Raw genomic sequence first — 19,310 nt, 5'->3', positions numbered from 1 at the left:
GGGCTGCGCTCAAAGACCCTGCTGTTCTGGCTGTCGGCCATATGCATTTCACACAGTGATGAAGGCTCCGGGCTCCTCTGAGAAAACCAGAGAAAAGCAAAGGGACTAGGCAGTGGACGATAACTGGTTTCAAGGTTTACCGCGGTTTGGAAAAGGTTTTTAAAACCACTAAAATGTTCTCTTATACAGTTCCTGAGGTTTATGCAAGTTTTGTTTTGTTAAGTAAGCATATTTATTTACTTTATTTAGCCTAAGATTCAGGAAACATTGAAAAACAAATCACGTTTGCACCAACACCTAAGCAGGCTATAGAGCTGAACAGTGCAGCGGCTTTACTTTATATCCAAAGAAATGTAAGATATCCAAAGATGCCTATTCTCACTCCTACACTCACTGGCCACTTTATTAGGTACACCTTACTAGTAGTGGGTTGGACCCACTTTGCCCTCAGAACTGCCTTAATCCTTCATGGCACAGATTCAACAAGGCACTAGAAATAATCCTCAGAGATTTTGCTCCATATTGACATGATAGCATCACGCAGTTGCTGCAGATTTGTCGGCTGCACATCCATGATGTGAATCTCCCCTTCCACCACATCCCAAAGGTGCTCTATTGGATTGAGCTCTGGTGACTGTGGAGGCCATTTGAGTACAGTGAACTTATTGTCATGTTCGAGAAACCAGTTTGAGATGATTCACGCTTTATGACATGGTGTGTTATCCTGCTGGAAGTAGCCATCAGAAGATGGAGACACTTTGGTCTGAAAGAGATGGACATGGTCAGCAACAATACTCAGGTAGGCCGTGTTGTTGACATGATGCTCAGTTGGTACTAATGGGCATAAAGTGTGCCAAGAAAATATTCCCTACACCATTACACCATCAGCCTGAACTGTTGATACAAGGCAGGATTGATCTATTCTTTCTCGCAAATTCTTTTGTTGGCAAATTCTGACCCGACCATCCAAATGTCACAGCAGAAATCGAGACATCAGACCAGGCAACGTTTCTCCAATCTTCTATTGTCCAATTTTGGTGACAGGAGTGGCACCCGGTGTGGTCTTCTGCTGCTGTAGCCCACCCGCCTCAAGGTTGGTTGTGTTGTGTGTTCAGAGATGCTCTTCTGCAGACCTCGGTTGTAACGAGTGCTTATTTGAGTTACTGTTGCCTTTCTATCAGCTGGAACCAGTCTGGCCATTCTCCTCTGGCATCAACAAGGCATTTGTGCCCACAGAACTGCCATTCACTGGATATTTTCTCTATGTCAGACCATTCTCTGTAAACCCTAGAGATGGTTGTGCATGAAAATCACAGTAGATCAGCAGTTTCTGAAATACTCAGACCAGCCCGTCTGGCACCAACAACCATGCCACGTTTAAAGTCACTTAAATCCCCTTTCTTCTGATGCTCGGTTTGAACTGCAGCAGATCGTCTTGATCATGTTTACATGCCTAAATGCATTGACTTGCTAACATGTAATTGGCCAATTAGAAATTTGCGTTATGGAGCAGTTGGATAGGTGTACCTAACAAAGTGTATTAGTAGGGATGTAACGGTATTGTAAATACCTTTATACCGCAATATTAATTTTTTTCGATATTACCGAAGTCGCATGACTCGGTAAAAATATAGGTCTTCTGAGAAAATTTGCTCAGGCGAATGAAGCGAACGGGAGGTAGCGGAAACTACAATTCCCATCAGCCCATGCTTGGCCATAATCCCTTGCGGTCTGTTGTCGCTACAGATCCAGTAATGCGGAAATGGAGTGTGCTGCTAGAAGCGGGGATGAAAAAGAGCTGGAAAACCCTAAAGCGGGTGTTGTCGCGCGCGTACTGAATAGTGGTGTTGTTGCGCGCATTCTGATCAGCTGTGTTGTCGCGGAAGGGAACTTTCTATCCAAGACTAAAAAGGGCATGTGCACTGAACAGGTTGAGCCCTGTGTGTGCACGTGCCTGCAAGTTGGGGAACACGACTAATAACAGTCATGGGGACTGCAGAAACACAGCATACTGTTCAGATTGATGCAGACATTGACTTGTACCGCAAAGAGACCTCTATCTCACTCATGGTTTGTCTTCTCAAGTGGGGGAAAGACAATGCACAACGTTACCCACTGCTGTCAACCTGGGCCAAGTCATATCTCTGTCCCAGAAACCTCAGTCCCAAATGAGGGTTTTTTTCTGTTGCAGGGGACATTGTAAATACCCAGAGATACCAGCTTTTACCAGATTATAGTTATATGATGATTTTCCTTTAAACCCATCTCTATCTAAGTGAGTGAGTGATTAAATGTTGAATGTGATGAGTTTTCAACAATACTAAATTGAAACTTAATTTTTTTACATGGTTTAATATTTTTTTGTTATTAAAATTGAAGTTCCTGTTTCAAAGCTTACAGATAGATGGCTAATTTGTATGTCATTGACACTTTTGGCACTTTTTTGGAGTATTTTCAAAAGTTTTGTTTTTCCTGTAAATGATTCAATAAATACCGTACCGTGACATTCATACCGAGGTATTACCGTAGCGTGAAATTCTGATACCGTTACATCCCTATGTATTAGTGTATAAGTGTATATTGTGTTCAATCGGAAAGTTGTTGAGCATGTTTTAGAGCAGTAATCACAACACCATGATGTTGTTATCTAAGGTTTTCATACCGTCAGAATCTTAAACCAGCCCATGCCTAGAAGAGGCCCAACACCATTTAAGGAGAGTTCCGTTCTGTAGCAGTGGTATTGCGAGGGGGGGGCTTAAGCCCCTGATTTATTGTCAAAAGCCCCTGATCTTTTGGAATATGTTGCACTTAAATAAAATTTGTTATCTAAGTACTTAAAATTACCACATACATCATGCGCATTCCACTTAACGCAGCGTATTTGTCGGGTAATTAAATAGTCAGCTGTTCAGCAGTACCTGTTTCTACCAGCAGGTGGGAGTGGCACTGTTGTCACAGGGTGTTAAAAAAATCCCGCCACTGCACTGTCATCATTCATTCATTATTTTGAGGAGCTGAAGCTGATGAGGTAAGAATACAACTGTTTCGCCAAACTGAATACTTCTAACTACTGATGAAGCTTAATATTCAACCCAAGCTCATTCTGAAAACGTAGTCCCGCGGACGTTTCTGGAGACAGCAGAATACGTCCCGGGGGGTACGTACGGCCGCGTTTATTTTTTTCAAGCGAACGCTGCGGGGTGGTGTGACGCTGTTCCCTTTCGCGCTTGCCTTACCTCCTTGTGGAGGGCTTCCCCGCTGCAACCCGATTGTCCACTCAGCTCACCGTGTACGTCGGCAGGCTCGAGATGCAGAGAGGAGTCGACCACGGCGATCGGTTTCGGAAGAGCAGTTCCAGCAATCAGGTAAGACAAAAACAGAATCCCAAAAATTAAGTGAACGAGTTTCGTGACAGGGTGAGAACGCGGCGAAATCTGAAAATGCAGTAGAAAAAAAAAAAAAATCGGGGCTTTTATTTTTTTGGACAATTGTAAACTGTTGCTCGGGTTTAGAGAAGCGAGGGGGCGGGCGGGTCGATCTGTAAAATTGGTTGGGTTCGGGGAAGGAGGAGGGCGGGTCGGCTGATTGGCTAGTTGCGCAGTCAATCATTCGGTCAGTCGGACAGCGGCCTCCGGTGGATTCTCGCGAGAGGCGTCTGAGGTGCGAAAAAGCGCACAACAGCGGCCTCTCGCGGATTCGTGAAAACAAAAACTGCAGCCGTACGTTTCTGCAGACTACGTTTCCACAATGAGCCCGGGTTGTTAATATTTGTTTTCACAGTATAAAATGTGTGCAGTTTTGGTGAAATAGAATAACTGTAATCAATAAAATGTGCGTCATAGAAATGTAAATACATGCATAGTCCGAAAAACGTAAATTGTTCTAGCTCTCTAGATATGATATAGATATATAGACACATTTATCTAGATACAATATAGCCAGTCACATCTGTTTCTGTAATAGTTAAATCACAATGAGTTCATGCCTTATCCCTAAGGCCCTTATCCCTTTTGATTGACCCTAGCAACGCCTGTTAGGGGGGCTAAGGCCCTTATCCCTTTTGATTGACCCTAGCAACGCCTGTTAGTTTATGTTAACTCACGGTGCATTCCCTAATGTTAACAAGCATGAATTTGGATGTTAATAATGCATTAATAAATGTTAAACTTTGGTTAAGGAATGCTAGTATTGTTCATATGTAGTTCATGTTAGTGAATGCATTAACTATTGAAGCTTATTGTAAATAGTATTGAAATAAAAGTGATTTTACCTGCTTGTTTCTGTCCAATTCCTCACTACAGGCAACCTCCTTAAAAGCATCTCCTATAGCAAAACAAGCCGCCATTTAAACACCTCTTTAATTAAAGTCACATGGCAGAAGTATTAAAGTGATGCACACCTTACCTTCAGGGTTTTCTCTCCGTTTATATGCTAGAAGCGAAGTAAATACAAGAATTAGATTAAAGTGCATTGATATGTTCTGACATGTAAAGGGCAAAGTCTCTTACCATGTTTGGATTGCAGCTTTCCCATGTCGATTCTTCATATGGGATAAACTAAGAAAGCGAGTATTTCAGGAATAAAAGTAACATCTTCGGTACCATGCAGCTGGATATGCATGTTTCCAAGTAAATCTGTCCATATTACACTACAAATGTACAGTGAAGTTTGACAATATCAACTCCTGCTCGTCTTGCTCAGCGTAAGAAAGTGAGACTCAACCCTGTGCACCTCCTACGGATTCTTCATTGGTCAGACGTGCCAACATTTGCATTAAATAATCCCTATTGAGATATTCCACTGTTGTTCATCATATTTTGCAACGCGAATGTAAGCTATTTACTTTAAACGTTAAAGTCTGCTTACTTATTAAGCTCTTATGAATTAATTTCTTGAGGAATATGGTAGAAAGTGCAGAGAACATGAACAGTACTTGCGCTAAAACAATGTGTCTGTGGATATGGTACAATAAACAAGCGTTATATTGCAGCGCCCTCTAGTGACGGATTCAGATATCAGTAGTCACTAGTAGATTAAGTTCTTAGACATATTATTTTCAAACTTTTCACCATGATCCAAATTTTTTTCTGCTCAGTATGTTAACAATATTAAACATAGCTTATAAACATGATAAATACCATTTTCTTATTAATTACAGGTTATTTAAAATAATATACAGTTGAAATTAATTAACCCCCTTTGAATTTTTTTCTTCTTTTTTAAATATTTCCCAAATGATGTTTAACAGAGCAAGGAAATTTTCACAGTATGTCTGATAATATTTTTTCTTCTGGAGAAAGTCCTATTACTTTTTTCGGCAAGAATAAAAGGAGTTTTTAATTTTTTATAAGCCATTTTAAGGACAAAATTATTAGCCCCTTTAAGCTATATATTTTTTCCAGTAGTCTACAGAACAAACCATTGTTTTTCCATTGCTTGCCTAATTCCCCTAACCTGCCTAGTTAACCTAATGAACCTAGTTAAGCCTTTAAATGTCACTTTAAACTGTATAGAAGTGTCTTGTAAAATATTATTTACTGTCATCAGGGCAAATATAAAATAAATCAGTTATAAGAGATGAGTTATTAAAACTATTATGTTTAGAAATGTGTTGAGAAAATCTCTCAGTTAAACAGAATTTGGGGGGGGGGGGGAAGGGGGGCTAATAATTCTGACTTCAACTGTATATAAGCATATCCCTAAAGCAGCAATGACATTATAATTAACATTTAATGATTAAATTGCATCTGATCGCAAGAAGTCAAAGTATGTATCCGACTCAAAATGCAAAATGCTGGGTTGTATTTACCAAACATTAGGTTAAATATGGACAAATCCAACTTTGGGCTAATTTTTTTTAATTATTATTTTTTAATTAATTACATTTTTGTGCAAGCATTAGCTTAAATAAAACCCAACATGTTTTAAATATTAGGGGAGCTTTGAAAGGAATTTTATCAGATATTTAAAGAATAAAACAAGTAATAGCACACCCATCCCTAATATATCCAGTAAAAAGACAAATGCACTATACGCCTCACTCACTGTCTCAGCAAAGAAATCAAACAAAATAGACACTAACCACTAAGAGAAATCACGATAAGAAATGAATAAATATCATACTTTGCTGAACCAATTTGACCACAAATTCCAAATTACATACACTCACCAGCCACTTTATCAGGTACGTCTTACCAGATTGGACCCCATTTTGCCTTCAGAACTGCTTTAATACTTCATAGATACAACAAGATACTGGAAATATTCCTCAGAGATTTTGCTCTATATTGACATGATAGCATCACACAGTTGCTGCAGATTTGTAAGCGGCACATCCATGATGTGAATCTCCCCTTCCACCACATCCCAATGGTGCTCTATTTAATTGAGCTCTGGTGGCTGTGGAGGCCATTTGAGTACAGTGAACTCATTGTCATGTTCAAGAAACCAGTCTGAGATGATTCACGCTTTATGACATGGTGTGTTATCCTGCTGGAAGTGGCCATCAGAAGATGTGTACACTGTGGTCATAAAGGGATGGACATGGTCAGCAGCAATACTCAGGTAGACTGTGGCGTTGACACGATGCTCAATTGATACTAATGAGCCCAAAGTGTGCCAAGAAAATATTCCCTACACCATTACACCACCAGCCTGAACTGTTGATACAAGATAAGATGGATTCATGACTTCATATTGTAGACGCCAAATTCTGACCCAACCATCCGAATGTCACAACAGAAATCGAGACTCATCAGACCAGGCAATGTTTCTCCAATCTTCTATTGTCTAATTTTTGTGAGCCTGTGTGAATTGTAGCCTCAGTTTCCTGTTCTTAGCTGAAAGGAGCGGCACCCAGTGTGGTCTTCTGCTGCTGTAGCCCATCCGCCTCAAGGTTGTGTGTTCAGAGATGCTCTTCTGCAGACCTCGGATGTAAAAGGTGCTTATTTGAGTTAGTTACCTTTCTATCAGCTGGAACCAGTCTGGACATTCTCCTCTGGCATCAACAAGGCATTTACGCCCACAGAACTGTCGCTCACTGCATATGTTTCCTTTTTCAGACCATTCTCTGTAAACCCTAGAGATTGCTGTGCATGAAAATCCCAGTAGATCAGCAGTTTCTGAAATACTGGCACCAACAACCATGCCTTGTTCAAGTCACTTAAATCCCCTTTCTTCCTCATTCTTCACTCGGTTTGAACTGCAGCAGGATTAAGGCAGTTCTGAAGGCATAAGGAGTCCAACCCAGTGCTAGTAAGGTGTACCTAATAAAGTGGCCGGCGAGTGTAGGTAATCCATTTTGGTGCATTTGAACAAAACAGATTTATTAAACAGGTATATTTATTAAAATAATATTTTAATTACTGAATATCTTTAGAAAAATAAAAATAACACATTTAAATTCATGCAAAATACTGCAAACTACAAAATTTCAACAAAATAGTAAATATTTTTTGTTTCTTTTGATTTTTCCTCATTTTTATTTCATATTTTTCGCCAACATATAAATTTGGACACACTTCTGGACTCTTATTTCAAGTTATTTGGTTAGATTAGCTCCAGACTAGACAATCTAATGTGTATGCACAATATAATACTGTAAAGCATCCCATAGAAAATCTGAATTGAATTATTAGTCATATATGCTGAGATATATTTCTTCCAGTGCATCAGAAATAAAACGTGCAGTGATAAGAAAGAGTCATGAAACATTCAGCTTTGCTATGCACACTTTTATTTACAGGCAGGAATGTGCAGTAGGGTAAAGGTGTGAGGAGGTGTCAGGGAGGGACGGTGATCCGCTTCAGGACCAGCAGAAGTTGGGATTGTGCTTATTGATGCACAAGTGTTTGAGTTTGGGATCATTTCTGTAGCGTTCCCGCAGGAGATTTCTCTCATTTCTCTCCTCCTCCTTACGCAGTTTCTTTTCCTGCTTTTTCTTCACCTTCTCCTCCATCAAGCTGAACAGAACCAGCGGGCCGTTCCTCTTTGGCTTCTTCCTGCTCTTGATTTCGGTGTACACAGGAGGCCCGGTGCAGAACGCCTGAATCAGGAGCTCCTCAAACGCCTCATCACGAGACACCTCATTCAGCGGGTTTTGTATGACCTGCGAGGCTCCCTTTCCTCCATCTTTCTGGACCTCCGTCACTTCCTCCTGCTCCAGCCAAGCCGCCATCCGCCTCGGCTTCATTTCAGACTCATAGAAAGCTTCTATGTCTTCCTCCGTGTACTCCATGAATTCAAGCTCCTCATCCTCAAAGTCAAAGAGCATGAGGCCTGAAGAGGGAGAACACTCAGATGCTTGAGGCTTTACAAGAGACACCACCTCGTCAAACGCAAAGATTGGAGGAATCGGCAGCGTTTCAGGAGGACTCTGGAGGAGAGACGGCTCACTGAATGAAGGAATCGAGCACAGAGAAGCCACCTCAGAAGAGCTCTGGAGGGGAAGGAGGACTGGTTCTGGAGAGACACATGGAGCCACTTGGATCACTGAGCTTGGCAGCACCTCATCAGTTTCCTCAACAGGCGATTGAGGACGGGATGCTGGGTTTGAGAGAGGTGACAAGGCTTTGAGGCGAGAGGCTGGGAGAACGAGAACCTCTGGATGTTCAGGTTGATCTCCAACTGGTGTTAAGGAGGAGAAACAGGCTGAAGCTGGCAGAGGTTTGACCTCAACAAGACGAGGAAGAGACTCTTTGTCTTTCAGCAGAGGTTTGAGGCCAGCAGCTGGGAGAGCGAGGACATCTGGATGTTCAGGTTGATCTCCAACTGGAGGGGAGGAGGAGAAACAGGCTGGAGCTGGCAGAGGTTTGACCTCTACAGGAAGAGGAAGAGTCTTTTTGTTTTTCAGCTTTCTCCTCTTTCTTTTCTTTCCTCCAGGTTCTCCATTTCCTCCTGCTGGAATAAAGGAAAATATTGTTTATTATTTTTGACTCTTTTTATTTTCATCAAACAGTTATTAGTATTGGTCATTTAAGGCAGGGGTTCTTCAACTTTTCAGCCCGGGACCCCCAAAATAACAGCACCAATGACTCGTGACCCCCACTATTTTCAGAAGTGGTTATAATCATACAAACGTTGCACACAACACTCATATAAACCAATCGGTCTATATAAACACAAGCATATTGACAACACAAAAAGAGCAGCAGTCTAACAAACATATCATTTATTTATTTTGATTATTATTTAATATTAACCTCACCTAATGAGACTGCTGGGCACAATATTTAAGTGTTTTCTTGGTTTAATTTTGGAGACTGCCACTTACAGATCATCCTCCATGTTCAGTCGTGGCCTGTATTGATTTGAAATGTACATGAGTGCTGTAAAGGTGTCAGAAAGTTTAGCTAGTGCCGTAAAATCAATCTGCTGCAACTGACGCTATTGCTCTGTCGTTAATCTCGTGTACAAACCCTAGAGGCTGCAATGTAAAAACAACTACAACAAAACAACTCTCTTATCTTGGCAGACGGGTACTCACCTTCTCTCTCGGTGCTCTGTATGTTTTCAGCACTGAGAGCTTGTTTTTCCTCTTCAGCCTGGTCTTTCAGACCCTCTCCCTCTTTGTCCGGTCTGTGTCCATGATGGGACTTCACCTTGCGGTGTTTCTGTGTGGACATGGCCTTGCTTTCTCCTGCCTCTGCACCTATATCAGCGATCTGAGGGCTCAGCCTTCTGCCCCATGAAGGTGTAAAACATGCAGACAGCTGCCGAAATACACTGGTAAACAGTGACATTATGAACAGTCAATGCTCAATTCAAAAGTCGTCAAAAAACACTGAAAGACACGAAAGTAGCTGTCGATCAGTTCACTCCTAAACACACCAACAGCGCTCGAGAGTCAGAACATCAGTTTAGAACAGCAGTGCAGAGTTCTAATCATGATGTCATGGAGGAGAGCTCAGCTGAGAGGCCATTTTGAATGAAAACAGCTTCAGTGGAAACATTTTAATGTAATTCGTACATCCAGAACTCATGTAATAATGGTGGATGTATAACATCTGTTAAACTTTGAGATTATATATACATATATACAGTTGAAGTCAGAATTATTAGACCCCTGTTTATTTTTTTCCCCAATTTCTGTTTAACGGAGAGCAGATTTTCTCAACACATTTCTAAGCATAATAGTTTTAATAACTCATCTCTAATAACTGATTCATTTTATCTTTGTCATGATGACAGTAAATAATATTTGCAGTGCATTGTTTAACGATGGTTTGTTCTGTAGACAATCAAAAAATGAATAAAGCTTAAGGGGGCTAATATTTTTGACCTTAAAATGGTTCTTTAAAAATTGAAACTACTTTTATTCTATCTGAAATAAAACAACTAAAACTTTCTCCAGAAGAAAAAATATTATAGGAAATACTGTGAAAAATTCCTTGCTCTGTTAAACATCATTTGAGAAATATTTGCAAAAAAAATAAACTAAATTCACAGGAGAGCTAATCATTTTGACTTTACTCTACATATAAAGCATAATTTCTGATTTAATGTTTCAAATAACATGTTAAATGAAATGTTTCAATCAGTGCTAAAATTAAACACTTCAGTTTCAGTTTCCTTTATTTTTGTCATTCTAAACATCACAATAAATTGCAATGCAAAATGAAATTACGTTACATCAGACTCAACAAGAACATTAAAAACATCAAACACTAGAAAAACCAAACAATAATAAGCTTTTATAAATTCAGAAATATAAATATAGATAAAAACAAAAAAAATCCCACAATTAATGAATAAATTAATACTTAAATACCTGTTGCACAGTTTGATATAACTGTTATATTATAATCAATTTGTGCTAGTTTAACTCTTTATAGAATCATTATTACACACTAGCTATCAATAGTATTGAAATAGCATTTGCTGTTAATTAAATATTAAGGATTTTTTCTTTATGTGTTTAATATGAGGTGTGGATTGAATGTTAAGTTTTTTAATGTTTGTGTATTTGTTAAATTTAATTCTTACCTGTAAATGGTTTAGCCCACAAATGGGCGGGAGTTTGGGCTATAAAAGCCAGAGTCCAACTACCAAACAACACTTGTTTACCAAGTCGGTGCAAAAGTTCTACTGTGGTGCCTGGAGCGAATATATTGTGGATACCTGTTATTGTTGTTACCATTATTTTTATTTTTAGGATATAATTGGAGTATATTTTTGCAGATTTAGTTTTCCTGTTTGTTGAATTATTAGCCCCCTTTCATTTTTCTTTTTTAAATATTTCCTAAATGATGTTTAACAGAGCAAATAAATCTAAATCTTCTAAAGAAAGTCTTAATTGTTTTATTTTGGCTAGAATAAAGGCAGTTTTTAATTTTTTAAAAACCATTTTAAGGAAAAAATCATTAGCCCCTTTAAGCTATATTTTCTTCTGATAGTCAACAGAACAAACCATCATTACTGTATACAATAACTTGCCTAATTCCCCTAACCTGCCTAGTGAACCTAATTAACCCAGTTAAGCCTGTAAATGTCCCTTTAAGCTGTACAGAAGTGTCTTCAGAAATATCAAGTCAAATATTATTCACTGTCATCATGACAAAGATAGTTCCCAGAGATGGGTTGCGGCTGGAAGGGCATCCCCTGCGTAAAAACCTGCTGGATAAGTTGGCGGTTCATTCCGCTGTGGCGACCCCGGATTAATGAAGGGACTAAGCCGACAAGAAAATGAATGAATGAATGAATGAATGACGGAATGAATGAATGAATGACAAAGACAAAATACGTGACTTATTAGAAATGAGATATTAAAACTATTTAGTTTAGAAATGTGTTGGAAAAATCTGCTCTCCGTTAAACAGAAATTTGGGAAAAAATAAACAGGGGGGCTAATTATTCTGACTTCAGCTTTATATACCTACACTGTGGAATCGTGGATGGACTTTTTGGCACTTGCTCCTCAGGCTTCAGTAGCATCTGCCTGATGGCATTAGTGTGAGCAGACTATGACCAGGGTGGGTTGGATCCCTTATAATGCTATTTGCCCTAGACAAACATCCTTGTTGATCCACTTATTCTGACTTGCACTAATTAAAATATGTAAAAAACAGAATTAATTATTATATTTAGTTCTATTTTAAACGATTAAATGCATTTAGCTGACAAATGTTTCGAAACTAGTTAATTTGTGTATAAATGGTAAAGTATAACATATAAACTAGTTCTAGATAACTATAAATATTAAAAATGACAATTAATGAAACTTTTGGAGCTGCACTGTGATCCTTAAACATTCATTCAGCTCATCTTTATTACTGTAACTCTCTCTATTATAGGATTTCTCAGTCTTCTCTCTCTCTCATCTGCAGCTGGTACGAAATTCAGCTGCTAAACTACTTTCTGCCACCTGCAAGTAAGAGTCAGCACCTCCTATTTGATCTGCTCTTCACTGGTTACTCATTAAATACAGAAATGATTTTCAAATTTTATTATTTGTATATGGCGACGTGGTGGGTAGCACGATCGCCTCACAGCAAGAAGGTTGCTGATTCGAGCTCCGGCTGGGTCAGTTGCCATTTCTGTGTGGAGTTTGCATGTTCTCTCCCTGCTGGTATGGGTTTCCTACGGGTGCTCCGGATTCCCCCACAATCCAAACACATGCGCTAAAGGAGAATTGGGGAAGCCAAAGTGTCTACGGTGTATGTGTGTGAATGAGAATGTATGGGTGTTTCCCATTGATGGGTTGCAGCTGGAACATTGCCAAATTGAAGCCTTTTCTTTCTTTTAAAGAGCTGGAAACTGTCATTAATGTTTTTATCATGTCCAGACTGGACTACTGTAACTCTTTGTATTCTGGAGTTTCACAGGCATCAATAGCACGACTGCAGCAGGTTCAAAATGCAGCTGCTAGGCTTTTAACTGGGACAAAAGAAATTCTAGTATCTCACCAGTTTTATCATCTCTTCACTGGCTCCCAGTCCAATTTAGAATTCAATATAAGTTATTGCTACTTGTTTTTAAAAGTTTGAATGGTCTGGCACCGATTTACATCTCTGAGCTTCTTCACTGGCACACTTCATTGAGGCCAATCAGGTCAGAAAAACAAGTTTCAGCTAGTTGTCCCCAAAACACGTTGAAATCAAGAGGTGACAGGGCTTTTTCTGCTGCAGCCCCCCGACTGTGGAATGGTCTGCCTTTACAGATCCAGTCATGTTCTTCACTTGGTGCTTTTAAGTCTCATCTTAAAAAATCACCTTCTGTCTCTTGCCTTTGATTGTAATTAATTAATTTTAATCTGTTGTATATAATTTTGCTTAATTTTTATATATAGGTATAAATTTTGTATGCTGGTCATTTTGTAAAGCACTTTGGTCAACATCTGTTGTTTTCAAATGTGCTTTATAAATAAAGCAAACAAACAAACAAAGCAAACAAAGTTGGCGGTTCATTCCGCTGTGGCGACACAAGATTAATGAAGGCACTAAGCCAAAAAGAAAATGAATGAATGAAAATAAATGAATGAGATAAATATTATTAAATCCACTTTTGAGAGCATTAAGTTTGCCAGCAGGAAACAAAACAATATAATTTCATACATATTTGTGTATTTGCTTACCAACAATGTATGTGCTTGGATCAAATTGATCTCGAGGACTGGCCTGTGTTGGGATCAGCCAAGTTAACGCAGCACTTTTCTCACAGTACTGATCCTGGACGAATCCCCGAATCTGTGCGTAATACGGTTTACCATCATCCTCGTCTATCACTTTAATGACATCTCCTATTTGATAATAGATGCCCTGAAAACAACAAGTGTGTGTTACTGGAGAGAAAGTGGCAGACAGAAAAACACTGTGAATATTCATTTAAAACTGTTACCTTGTAAAACATGGACTCTGATGTGATGATCGTTGAAACCGACTCTGGTGCTTTTATAGGCCAGTGTATGTAAACAAGAGACAAGAATAAGGGTTGCTGTAAGAAGGGATACAGCCATGGCTGGAAGTTATCAGGAGTTGCTTATAAAATTACAATTACAATCTTATATCAGCCCTTGGCTAGTCACAATAATCAATTCATCAATTAATCACAAAACACATGGACATGACCTCAATCAATTTCTGATCATGTAATATATATACGTATATGGAAACTGACCTTACTATCCGAATGTAGCAGCAGAAATCGAGACTCATCAGACCAGCCGACGTTTCTCCAATCTTCTGTTGTGCAGTTTTGGTAAAGCTGTGTGAATTGTCGCCTCAGTTTCCAGTTCTTAGCTGACAAGAGTGTCACCTGGGTGTTCTTCTGCTGCTGTAGCCCACCTGCCTCAAGGTTGGACATGCTGTGTGTTCAGAGATGCTCTTCTCCAGAGCTCGGTTGTAACAAATGGTTATTAGTCATAATAATAATAATAGTAATAATAATAATAATAAAAATAACTTACATTCATGTAGCACTTTTCTGGACACTCCGTGTTTTACACAATAGGGGGAATCTCCTCATCCACCACCAGTGTGCAGCATCCACCTGGATGACATGGTGGCAGACATATTGCACCAGACAGCACACCACACACAAGATGTTATTTGAGTTACTGTTGCCTTTCTATCAGCTGGAACCAGTCTGGCCATTCTCCTCTGACATTATTGAGAAACTTATTGATGTATTGATGAATTTCTGATGATCACATTACTTTCCACTGCATTATTATGATGCTTTGTATGTTTGAGCTTTTTACTTTTATGATGAAGCCATGTTCAAGCAGACTGTAGTGTGATGAGAAATGCAAAGTGTGCAAACACAGCCGGAAACAGGAAAAGAATTAAAAGAGCAGGATGTGTAAGTAACATAATGGGAACAGAATGATGGAAGTAAGGTCATAAGGGCGTTCTGTTTCATGTGTGACTCATGATCATGCACACCTGCACACTCAGACATGCACCCATGCTCAGCTGCAACGACATCCAAAATATGATGACCCTAAAACTGCCCGTGAACTTCAGCTGAACTTACAGTTGACAGCTCACTGTACAGTGAACAAGATATATAGTTGAGCACTGATTTTGCTGAATTGCCACATTTGAAGTAGGAAGGAAAGACCTTAGTGGTCATGGGTAGGATCCCTGTGAAAACCTGTGATTCTACTGGGGGTAAAGACATTACTCAACTAGCCATGGGTAGGGAGCATCTGGGAGAGCTGAGATCCTATTAGTGGAGAAGCTAATGGAGGTGTGCTAATGTGTAAATCTGGGTGGAGTGTAAAGATAAAGAAGTGTATTTAAACTGTGTACTAGCCTATACTCATCACACACTCGATCGACCCGTCTCTGTTGTCACTGATGCTGTAACAATAAACTGCTTTGCCTAAAGACTTCGGAGATCTCAAGACTTTTTTTTTTTTAAACTTTGACTTAGAAAATATTTTGCAAAACAACATCAACAAGACATTTGCACCCACAGAACTGCTGTTCACTGGATATTTTCTCTTGTTTAGACCATTCTCTGTAAACCCTAGAGATTGCTGTGCGTGAAAATCCCAGTAGATCAGCAGTTTCTGAAACACTGGCACCAACAACCATGCCTTGTTCAAGTCATTTAAATCCCCTTTCTTCCTCACTCTTCACTCGGTTTGAACTGCAGCAGGATTAAGGCAGTTCTGAAGGCATAAGGAGTCCAACCCAGAGCTAGTAAGGTGTACCTAATAAAGTGGCCGGCGAGTGTAGGTAATCCATTTTGGTGCATTTGAACAAAACAGATTTATTAAACAGGTATATTTATTAAAATTATATTTTAATCACTGAATATCTTTAGAAATAGAAAAATAACACATTTAAATTCATGCAAAATACTGCAAACTACATAATTTCAACAAAATAGTAAATATCTTTTGTTTCTCTTGATTTTTGCTCATTTTTATTGATGATTTTTCCCCAACTTATAAATTTGAACACATTTCTGGACTGTTATTTTCAGTTATTTGGTTAGATTAGCTCCAGACTAGATAATCTAATGTGCATGCACAATATAATACTGTAAAGCATCCCATAGAAAATCTGAATTGAATTATTAGTCATATATGCTGAGATATATTTCTTCCAGTGCATTAGAAATAAAACTTGCAGTGATAAGAAAGAGTCATGAAACATTCAGCTTTGCTATGCACACTTTTATTTACAGGCAGGAATGTGCAGTAGGGTAAAGGTGTGAGGAGGTGTCAGGGAGGGACGGTGATCCGCTTCAGGACCAGCAGAAGTTGGGATTGTGCTTATTGATGCACAAGTGTTTGAGTTTGGGATCATTTCTGTAGCGTTCCCGCAGGAGATTTCTCTCATTTCTCTCCTCCTCCTTACGCAGTTTCTTTTCCTGCTTTTTCTTCACCTTCTCCTCCATCAAGCTGAAAAGAACCAGCGGGCCGTTCCTCTTTGGCTTCTTCCTGCTCTTGATTTCGGTGTACACAGGAGGCCCGGTGCAGAACGCCTGAATCAGGAGCTCCTCAAACGCCTCATCACGAGACACCTCATTCAGCGGGTTTTGTATGACCTGCGAGGCTCCCTTTCCTCCATCTTTCTGGACCTCCGTCACTTCCTCCTGCTCCAACCAAGCCGCCATCCGCCTCGGCTTCATTTCAGACTCATAGAAAGCTTCTATGTCTTCCTCCGTGTACTCCATGAATTTAAGCTCCTCATCCTCAAAGTCAAAGAGCATGAGGCCTGAAGAGGGAGAACACTCAGATGCTTGAGGCTTTACAAGAGACACCACCTCAGTAAACGCAAAGATTGGAGGAATCGGCAGCGTTTCAGGAGGACTCTGGAGGAGAGACGGCTCACTGAATGAAGGAATCGAGCACAGAGAAGCCACCTCAGAAGAGCTCTGGAGGGGAAGGAGGACTGGTTCTGGAGAGACACATGGAGCCACTTGGATCACTGAGCTTGGCAGCACCTCATCAGTTTCCTCAACAGGCGATTGAGGACGGGATGCTGGGTTTGAGAGAGGTGACAAGGCTTTGAGGTGAGAGGCTGGGAGAACGAGAACCTCTGGATGTTCAGGTTGATCTCCAACTGGTGTTAAGGAGGAGAAACAGGCTGAAGCTGGTAGAGGTTTGACCTCAACAAGACGAGGAAGAGACTCTTTGTCTTTCAGCAGAGGTTTGAGGCCAGCAGCTGGGAGAGCGAGGACATCTGGATGTTCAGGTTGATCTCCAACTGGAGGGGAGGAGGAGAAACAGGCTGGAGCTGGCAGAGGTTTGACCTCTACAGGAAGAGGAAGAGTCTTTTTGTTTTTCAGCTTTCTCCTCTTTCTTTTCTTTCCTCCAGGTTCTCCATTTCCTCCTGTTGGAATAAAGGAAAATATTGTTTATTATTTTTGTCTCTTTTTATTTTCATCAAACAGTTATTAGTATTGGTCATTTAAGGCAGGGGTTCTTCAACTTTTCAGCCCGGGACCCCCAAAATAACAGCACCAATGACTCGTGACCCCCACTATTTTCAGAAGTGGTTATAATCATACAAACGTTGCACACAACACTCATATAAACCAATCGGTCTATATAAACACAAGCATATTGACAACACAAAAAGAGCAGCAGTCTAACAACCATATCATTGATTTATTTTGATTATTATTTAATATTAACCTCACCTAATGAGACTGCTGGGCACAATATTTAAGTGTTTTCTTGGTTTAATTTTGGAGACTGCCACTTACAGATCATCCTCCATGTTCAGTCGTGGCCTGTATTGATTTGAAATGTACATGAGTGCTGTAAAGGTGTCAGAAAGTTTAGCTAGTGCCGTAAAATCAATCTGCTGCAACTGACGCTATTGCTCTGTCGTTAATCTCATGTACAAACCCTAGAGGCTGCAATGTAAAAACAACTACAACAAAACAACTCTCTTATCCTGGCAGACGGGTACTCACCTTCTCTCTCGGTGCTCTGTATGTTTTCAGCACTGAGAGCTTGTTTTTCCTCTTCAGCCTGGTCTTTCAGACCCTCTCCCTCTTTGCCCGGTCTGTGTCCATGATGGGACTTCACCTTGCGGTGTTTCTGTGTGGACATGGCCTTGCTTTCTCCTGCCTCTGCACCTATATCAGCGATCTGAGGGCTCAGCCTTCTGCCCCATGAAGGTGTAAAACATGCAGACAGCTGCCGAAATACACTGGTAAACAGTGACATTATGAACAGTCAATGCTGTCACTCAATTCAAAAGTCGTCAAAAAACACTGAAAGACACGAAAGTAGCTGTCGATCAGTTCACTCCTAAACACACCAACAGCGCTCGAGAGTCAGAACATCAGTTTAGAACAGCAGTGCAGAGTTCTAATCATGATGTCATGAAGGAGAGCTCAGCTGAGAGGCCATTTTGAATGAAAACAGTTTAAGTGGAAACATTTTAATGTAATTCGTACATCCAGAACTCATGTAATAATGGTGGATGTATAACATCTGTTAAACTTTGAGATTATACATACATATATACAGTTGAAGTCAGCATTTTTAGCCCCCCTGTTTATTTTTTTCCCCAATTTCTGTTTAATGGAGAGCAGATTTTCTCAACACAGTTCTAAGCATAATAGTTTTAATAACTCATCTCTAATAACTGATTCATTTTATCTGTCATGATGACAGTAAATAATATTTGCAGTGCATTGTTTAACGATGGTTTGTTCTGTAGACAATCAAAAAATAAATATAGCTTAAGGGGGCTAATATTTTTGACCTTAAAATGGTTCTTAAAAAAATGAAACTACTATTATTCTATCTGATATAAAACAACTAAGACTTTCTCCAGAAGAAAAAATATTATAGGAAATACTGTGAAAAATTCCTTGCTCTGTTAAACATCATTTGAGAAATATTTGCAAAAAATAAAAAATAAACTAAATTCACAGGAGAGCTAATCATTTTGACTCTACATATAAAGCATAATTTCTGATTTAATGTTTCAAATAACATGTTAAATGAAATGTTTCATCATCAATCAGTGCTAAAATTAAACACTTCAGTTTCAGTTTCCTTTATTTTTGTCATTCTAAACATCATAATAAATTGCCATGCAAAATGAAATTACGTTACATCAGACTCAACAAGAACATAAAAAACATCAAACACTAGAAAAACCAAACAATAATAAGCTTTTATAAATTCAGAAATATAAATATAGATAAAAACAAAAAAAAAAATCCCACAATTAATGAATAAATTAATACTTAAATAACTGTTGCACAGTTTGATATAACTGTTATATTATAATCAATTTGTGCTAGTTTAACTGTTTATAGATTTATTAGTACACACTAGCTATCAATAGTATTTAAATAGCATTTGCTGTTATTAAGATTGAATGTTAAGTTTT

At 39.3% G+C, this 19,310-nt stretch overlaps 3 protein-coding genes across 9 annotated transcripts in view; all 3 read right to left on the bottom strand.

Annotated features, from left to right (window-relative positions):
• Positions 1-4,719, bottom strand: part of LOC100500933 (naked cuticle-like protein 3) — a 28,589-nt gene extending 23,870 nt beyond the window's left edge. For 5 of the 6 annotated variants that reach the window (XR_012394456.1, XM_073930468.1, XM_073930467.1 and 2 more), the window contains exons 1-3: positions 4,509-4,719; positions 4,405-4,431; positions 4,271-4,323 (exon numbers count right to left, since the gene is read on the bottom strand). Coding sequence is in view for 4 of the 6 variants with exons in the window: in XM_073930467.1 (XP_073786568.1) it covers positions 4,271-4,323; positions 4,405-4,431; positions 4,509-4,533 (105 nt within the window). In the remaining 2 variants the exon portion in view is untranslated. The remainder of the gene's footprint in view (positions 1-4,270; positions 4,324-4,404; positions 4,432-4,508) is intronic. The other variant, NM_001195615.2, reaches the window with a different exon arrangement.
• Positions 4,720-7,718: 2,999 nt separating this feature from the next.
• On the bottom strand, positions 7,719-11,418 carry LOC796282 (uncharacterized). 2 transcript variants are annotated; one of them, XM_068215334.2, is made up of 2 exons: positions 9,485-11,418; positions 7,719-8,898 (listed from the first exon to the last, which is right to left on the bottom strand). In XM_068215334.2, exons 1-2 carry the CDS (start codon positions 9,738-9,740, stop codon positions 7,805-7,807), a joined length of 1,350 nt encoding a protein of 449 aa, XP_068071435.1. In that variant the 5' UTR covers positions 9,741-11,418; the 3' UTR covers positions 7,719-7,804. The 2 variants fall into 2 exon arrangements, with proteins under 2 accessions (XP_068071435.1, XP_001336596.1); XM_001336560.9 differs by having other exon boundaries at positions 7,719-8,895; positions 9,485-10,805.
• Positions 11,419-16,102: 4,684 nt separating this feature from the next.
• On the bottom strand, positions 16,103-18,515 carry nkd3 (NKD inhibitor of WNT signaling pathway 3). Its single transcript, NM_001100405.2, has 2 exons — positions 17,875-18,515; positions 16,103-17,285 (listed from the first exon to the last, which is right to left on the bottom strand). Exons 1-2 carry the CDS (start codon positions 18,128-18,130, stop codon positions 16,195-16,197), a joined length of 1,347 nt encoding a protein of 448 aa, NP_001093875.2. The 5' UTR covers positions 18,131-18,515; the 3' UTR covers positions 16,103-16,194.
• Positions 18,516-19,310: the final 795 nt, after the last annotated feature.

The sequence above is a fragment of the Danio rerio genome, chromosome 19 (assembly GCF_049306965.1).
Source record: "Danio rerio strain Tuebingen ecotype United States chromosome 19, GRCz12tu, whole genome shotgun sequence".
NCBI lineage: Eukaryota > Metazoa > Chordata > Actinopteri > Cypriniformes > Danionidae > Danio > Danio rerio.
This window is presented reverse-complemented; position numbering and strand designations above follow the sequence as displayed.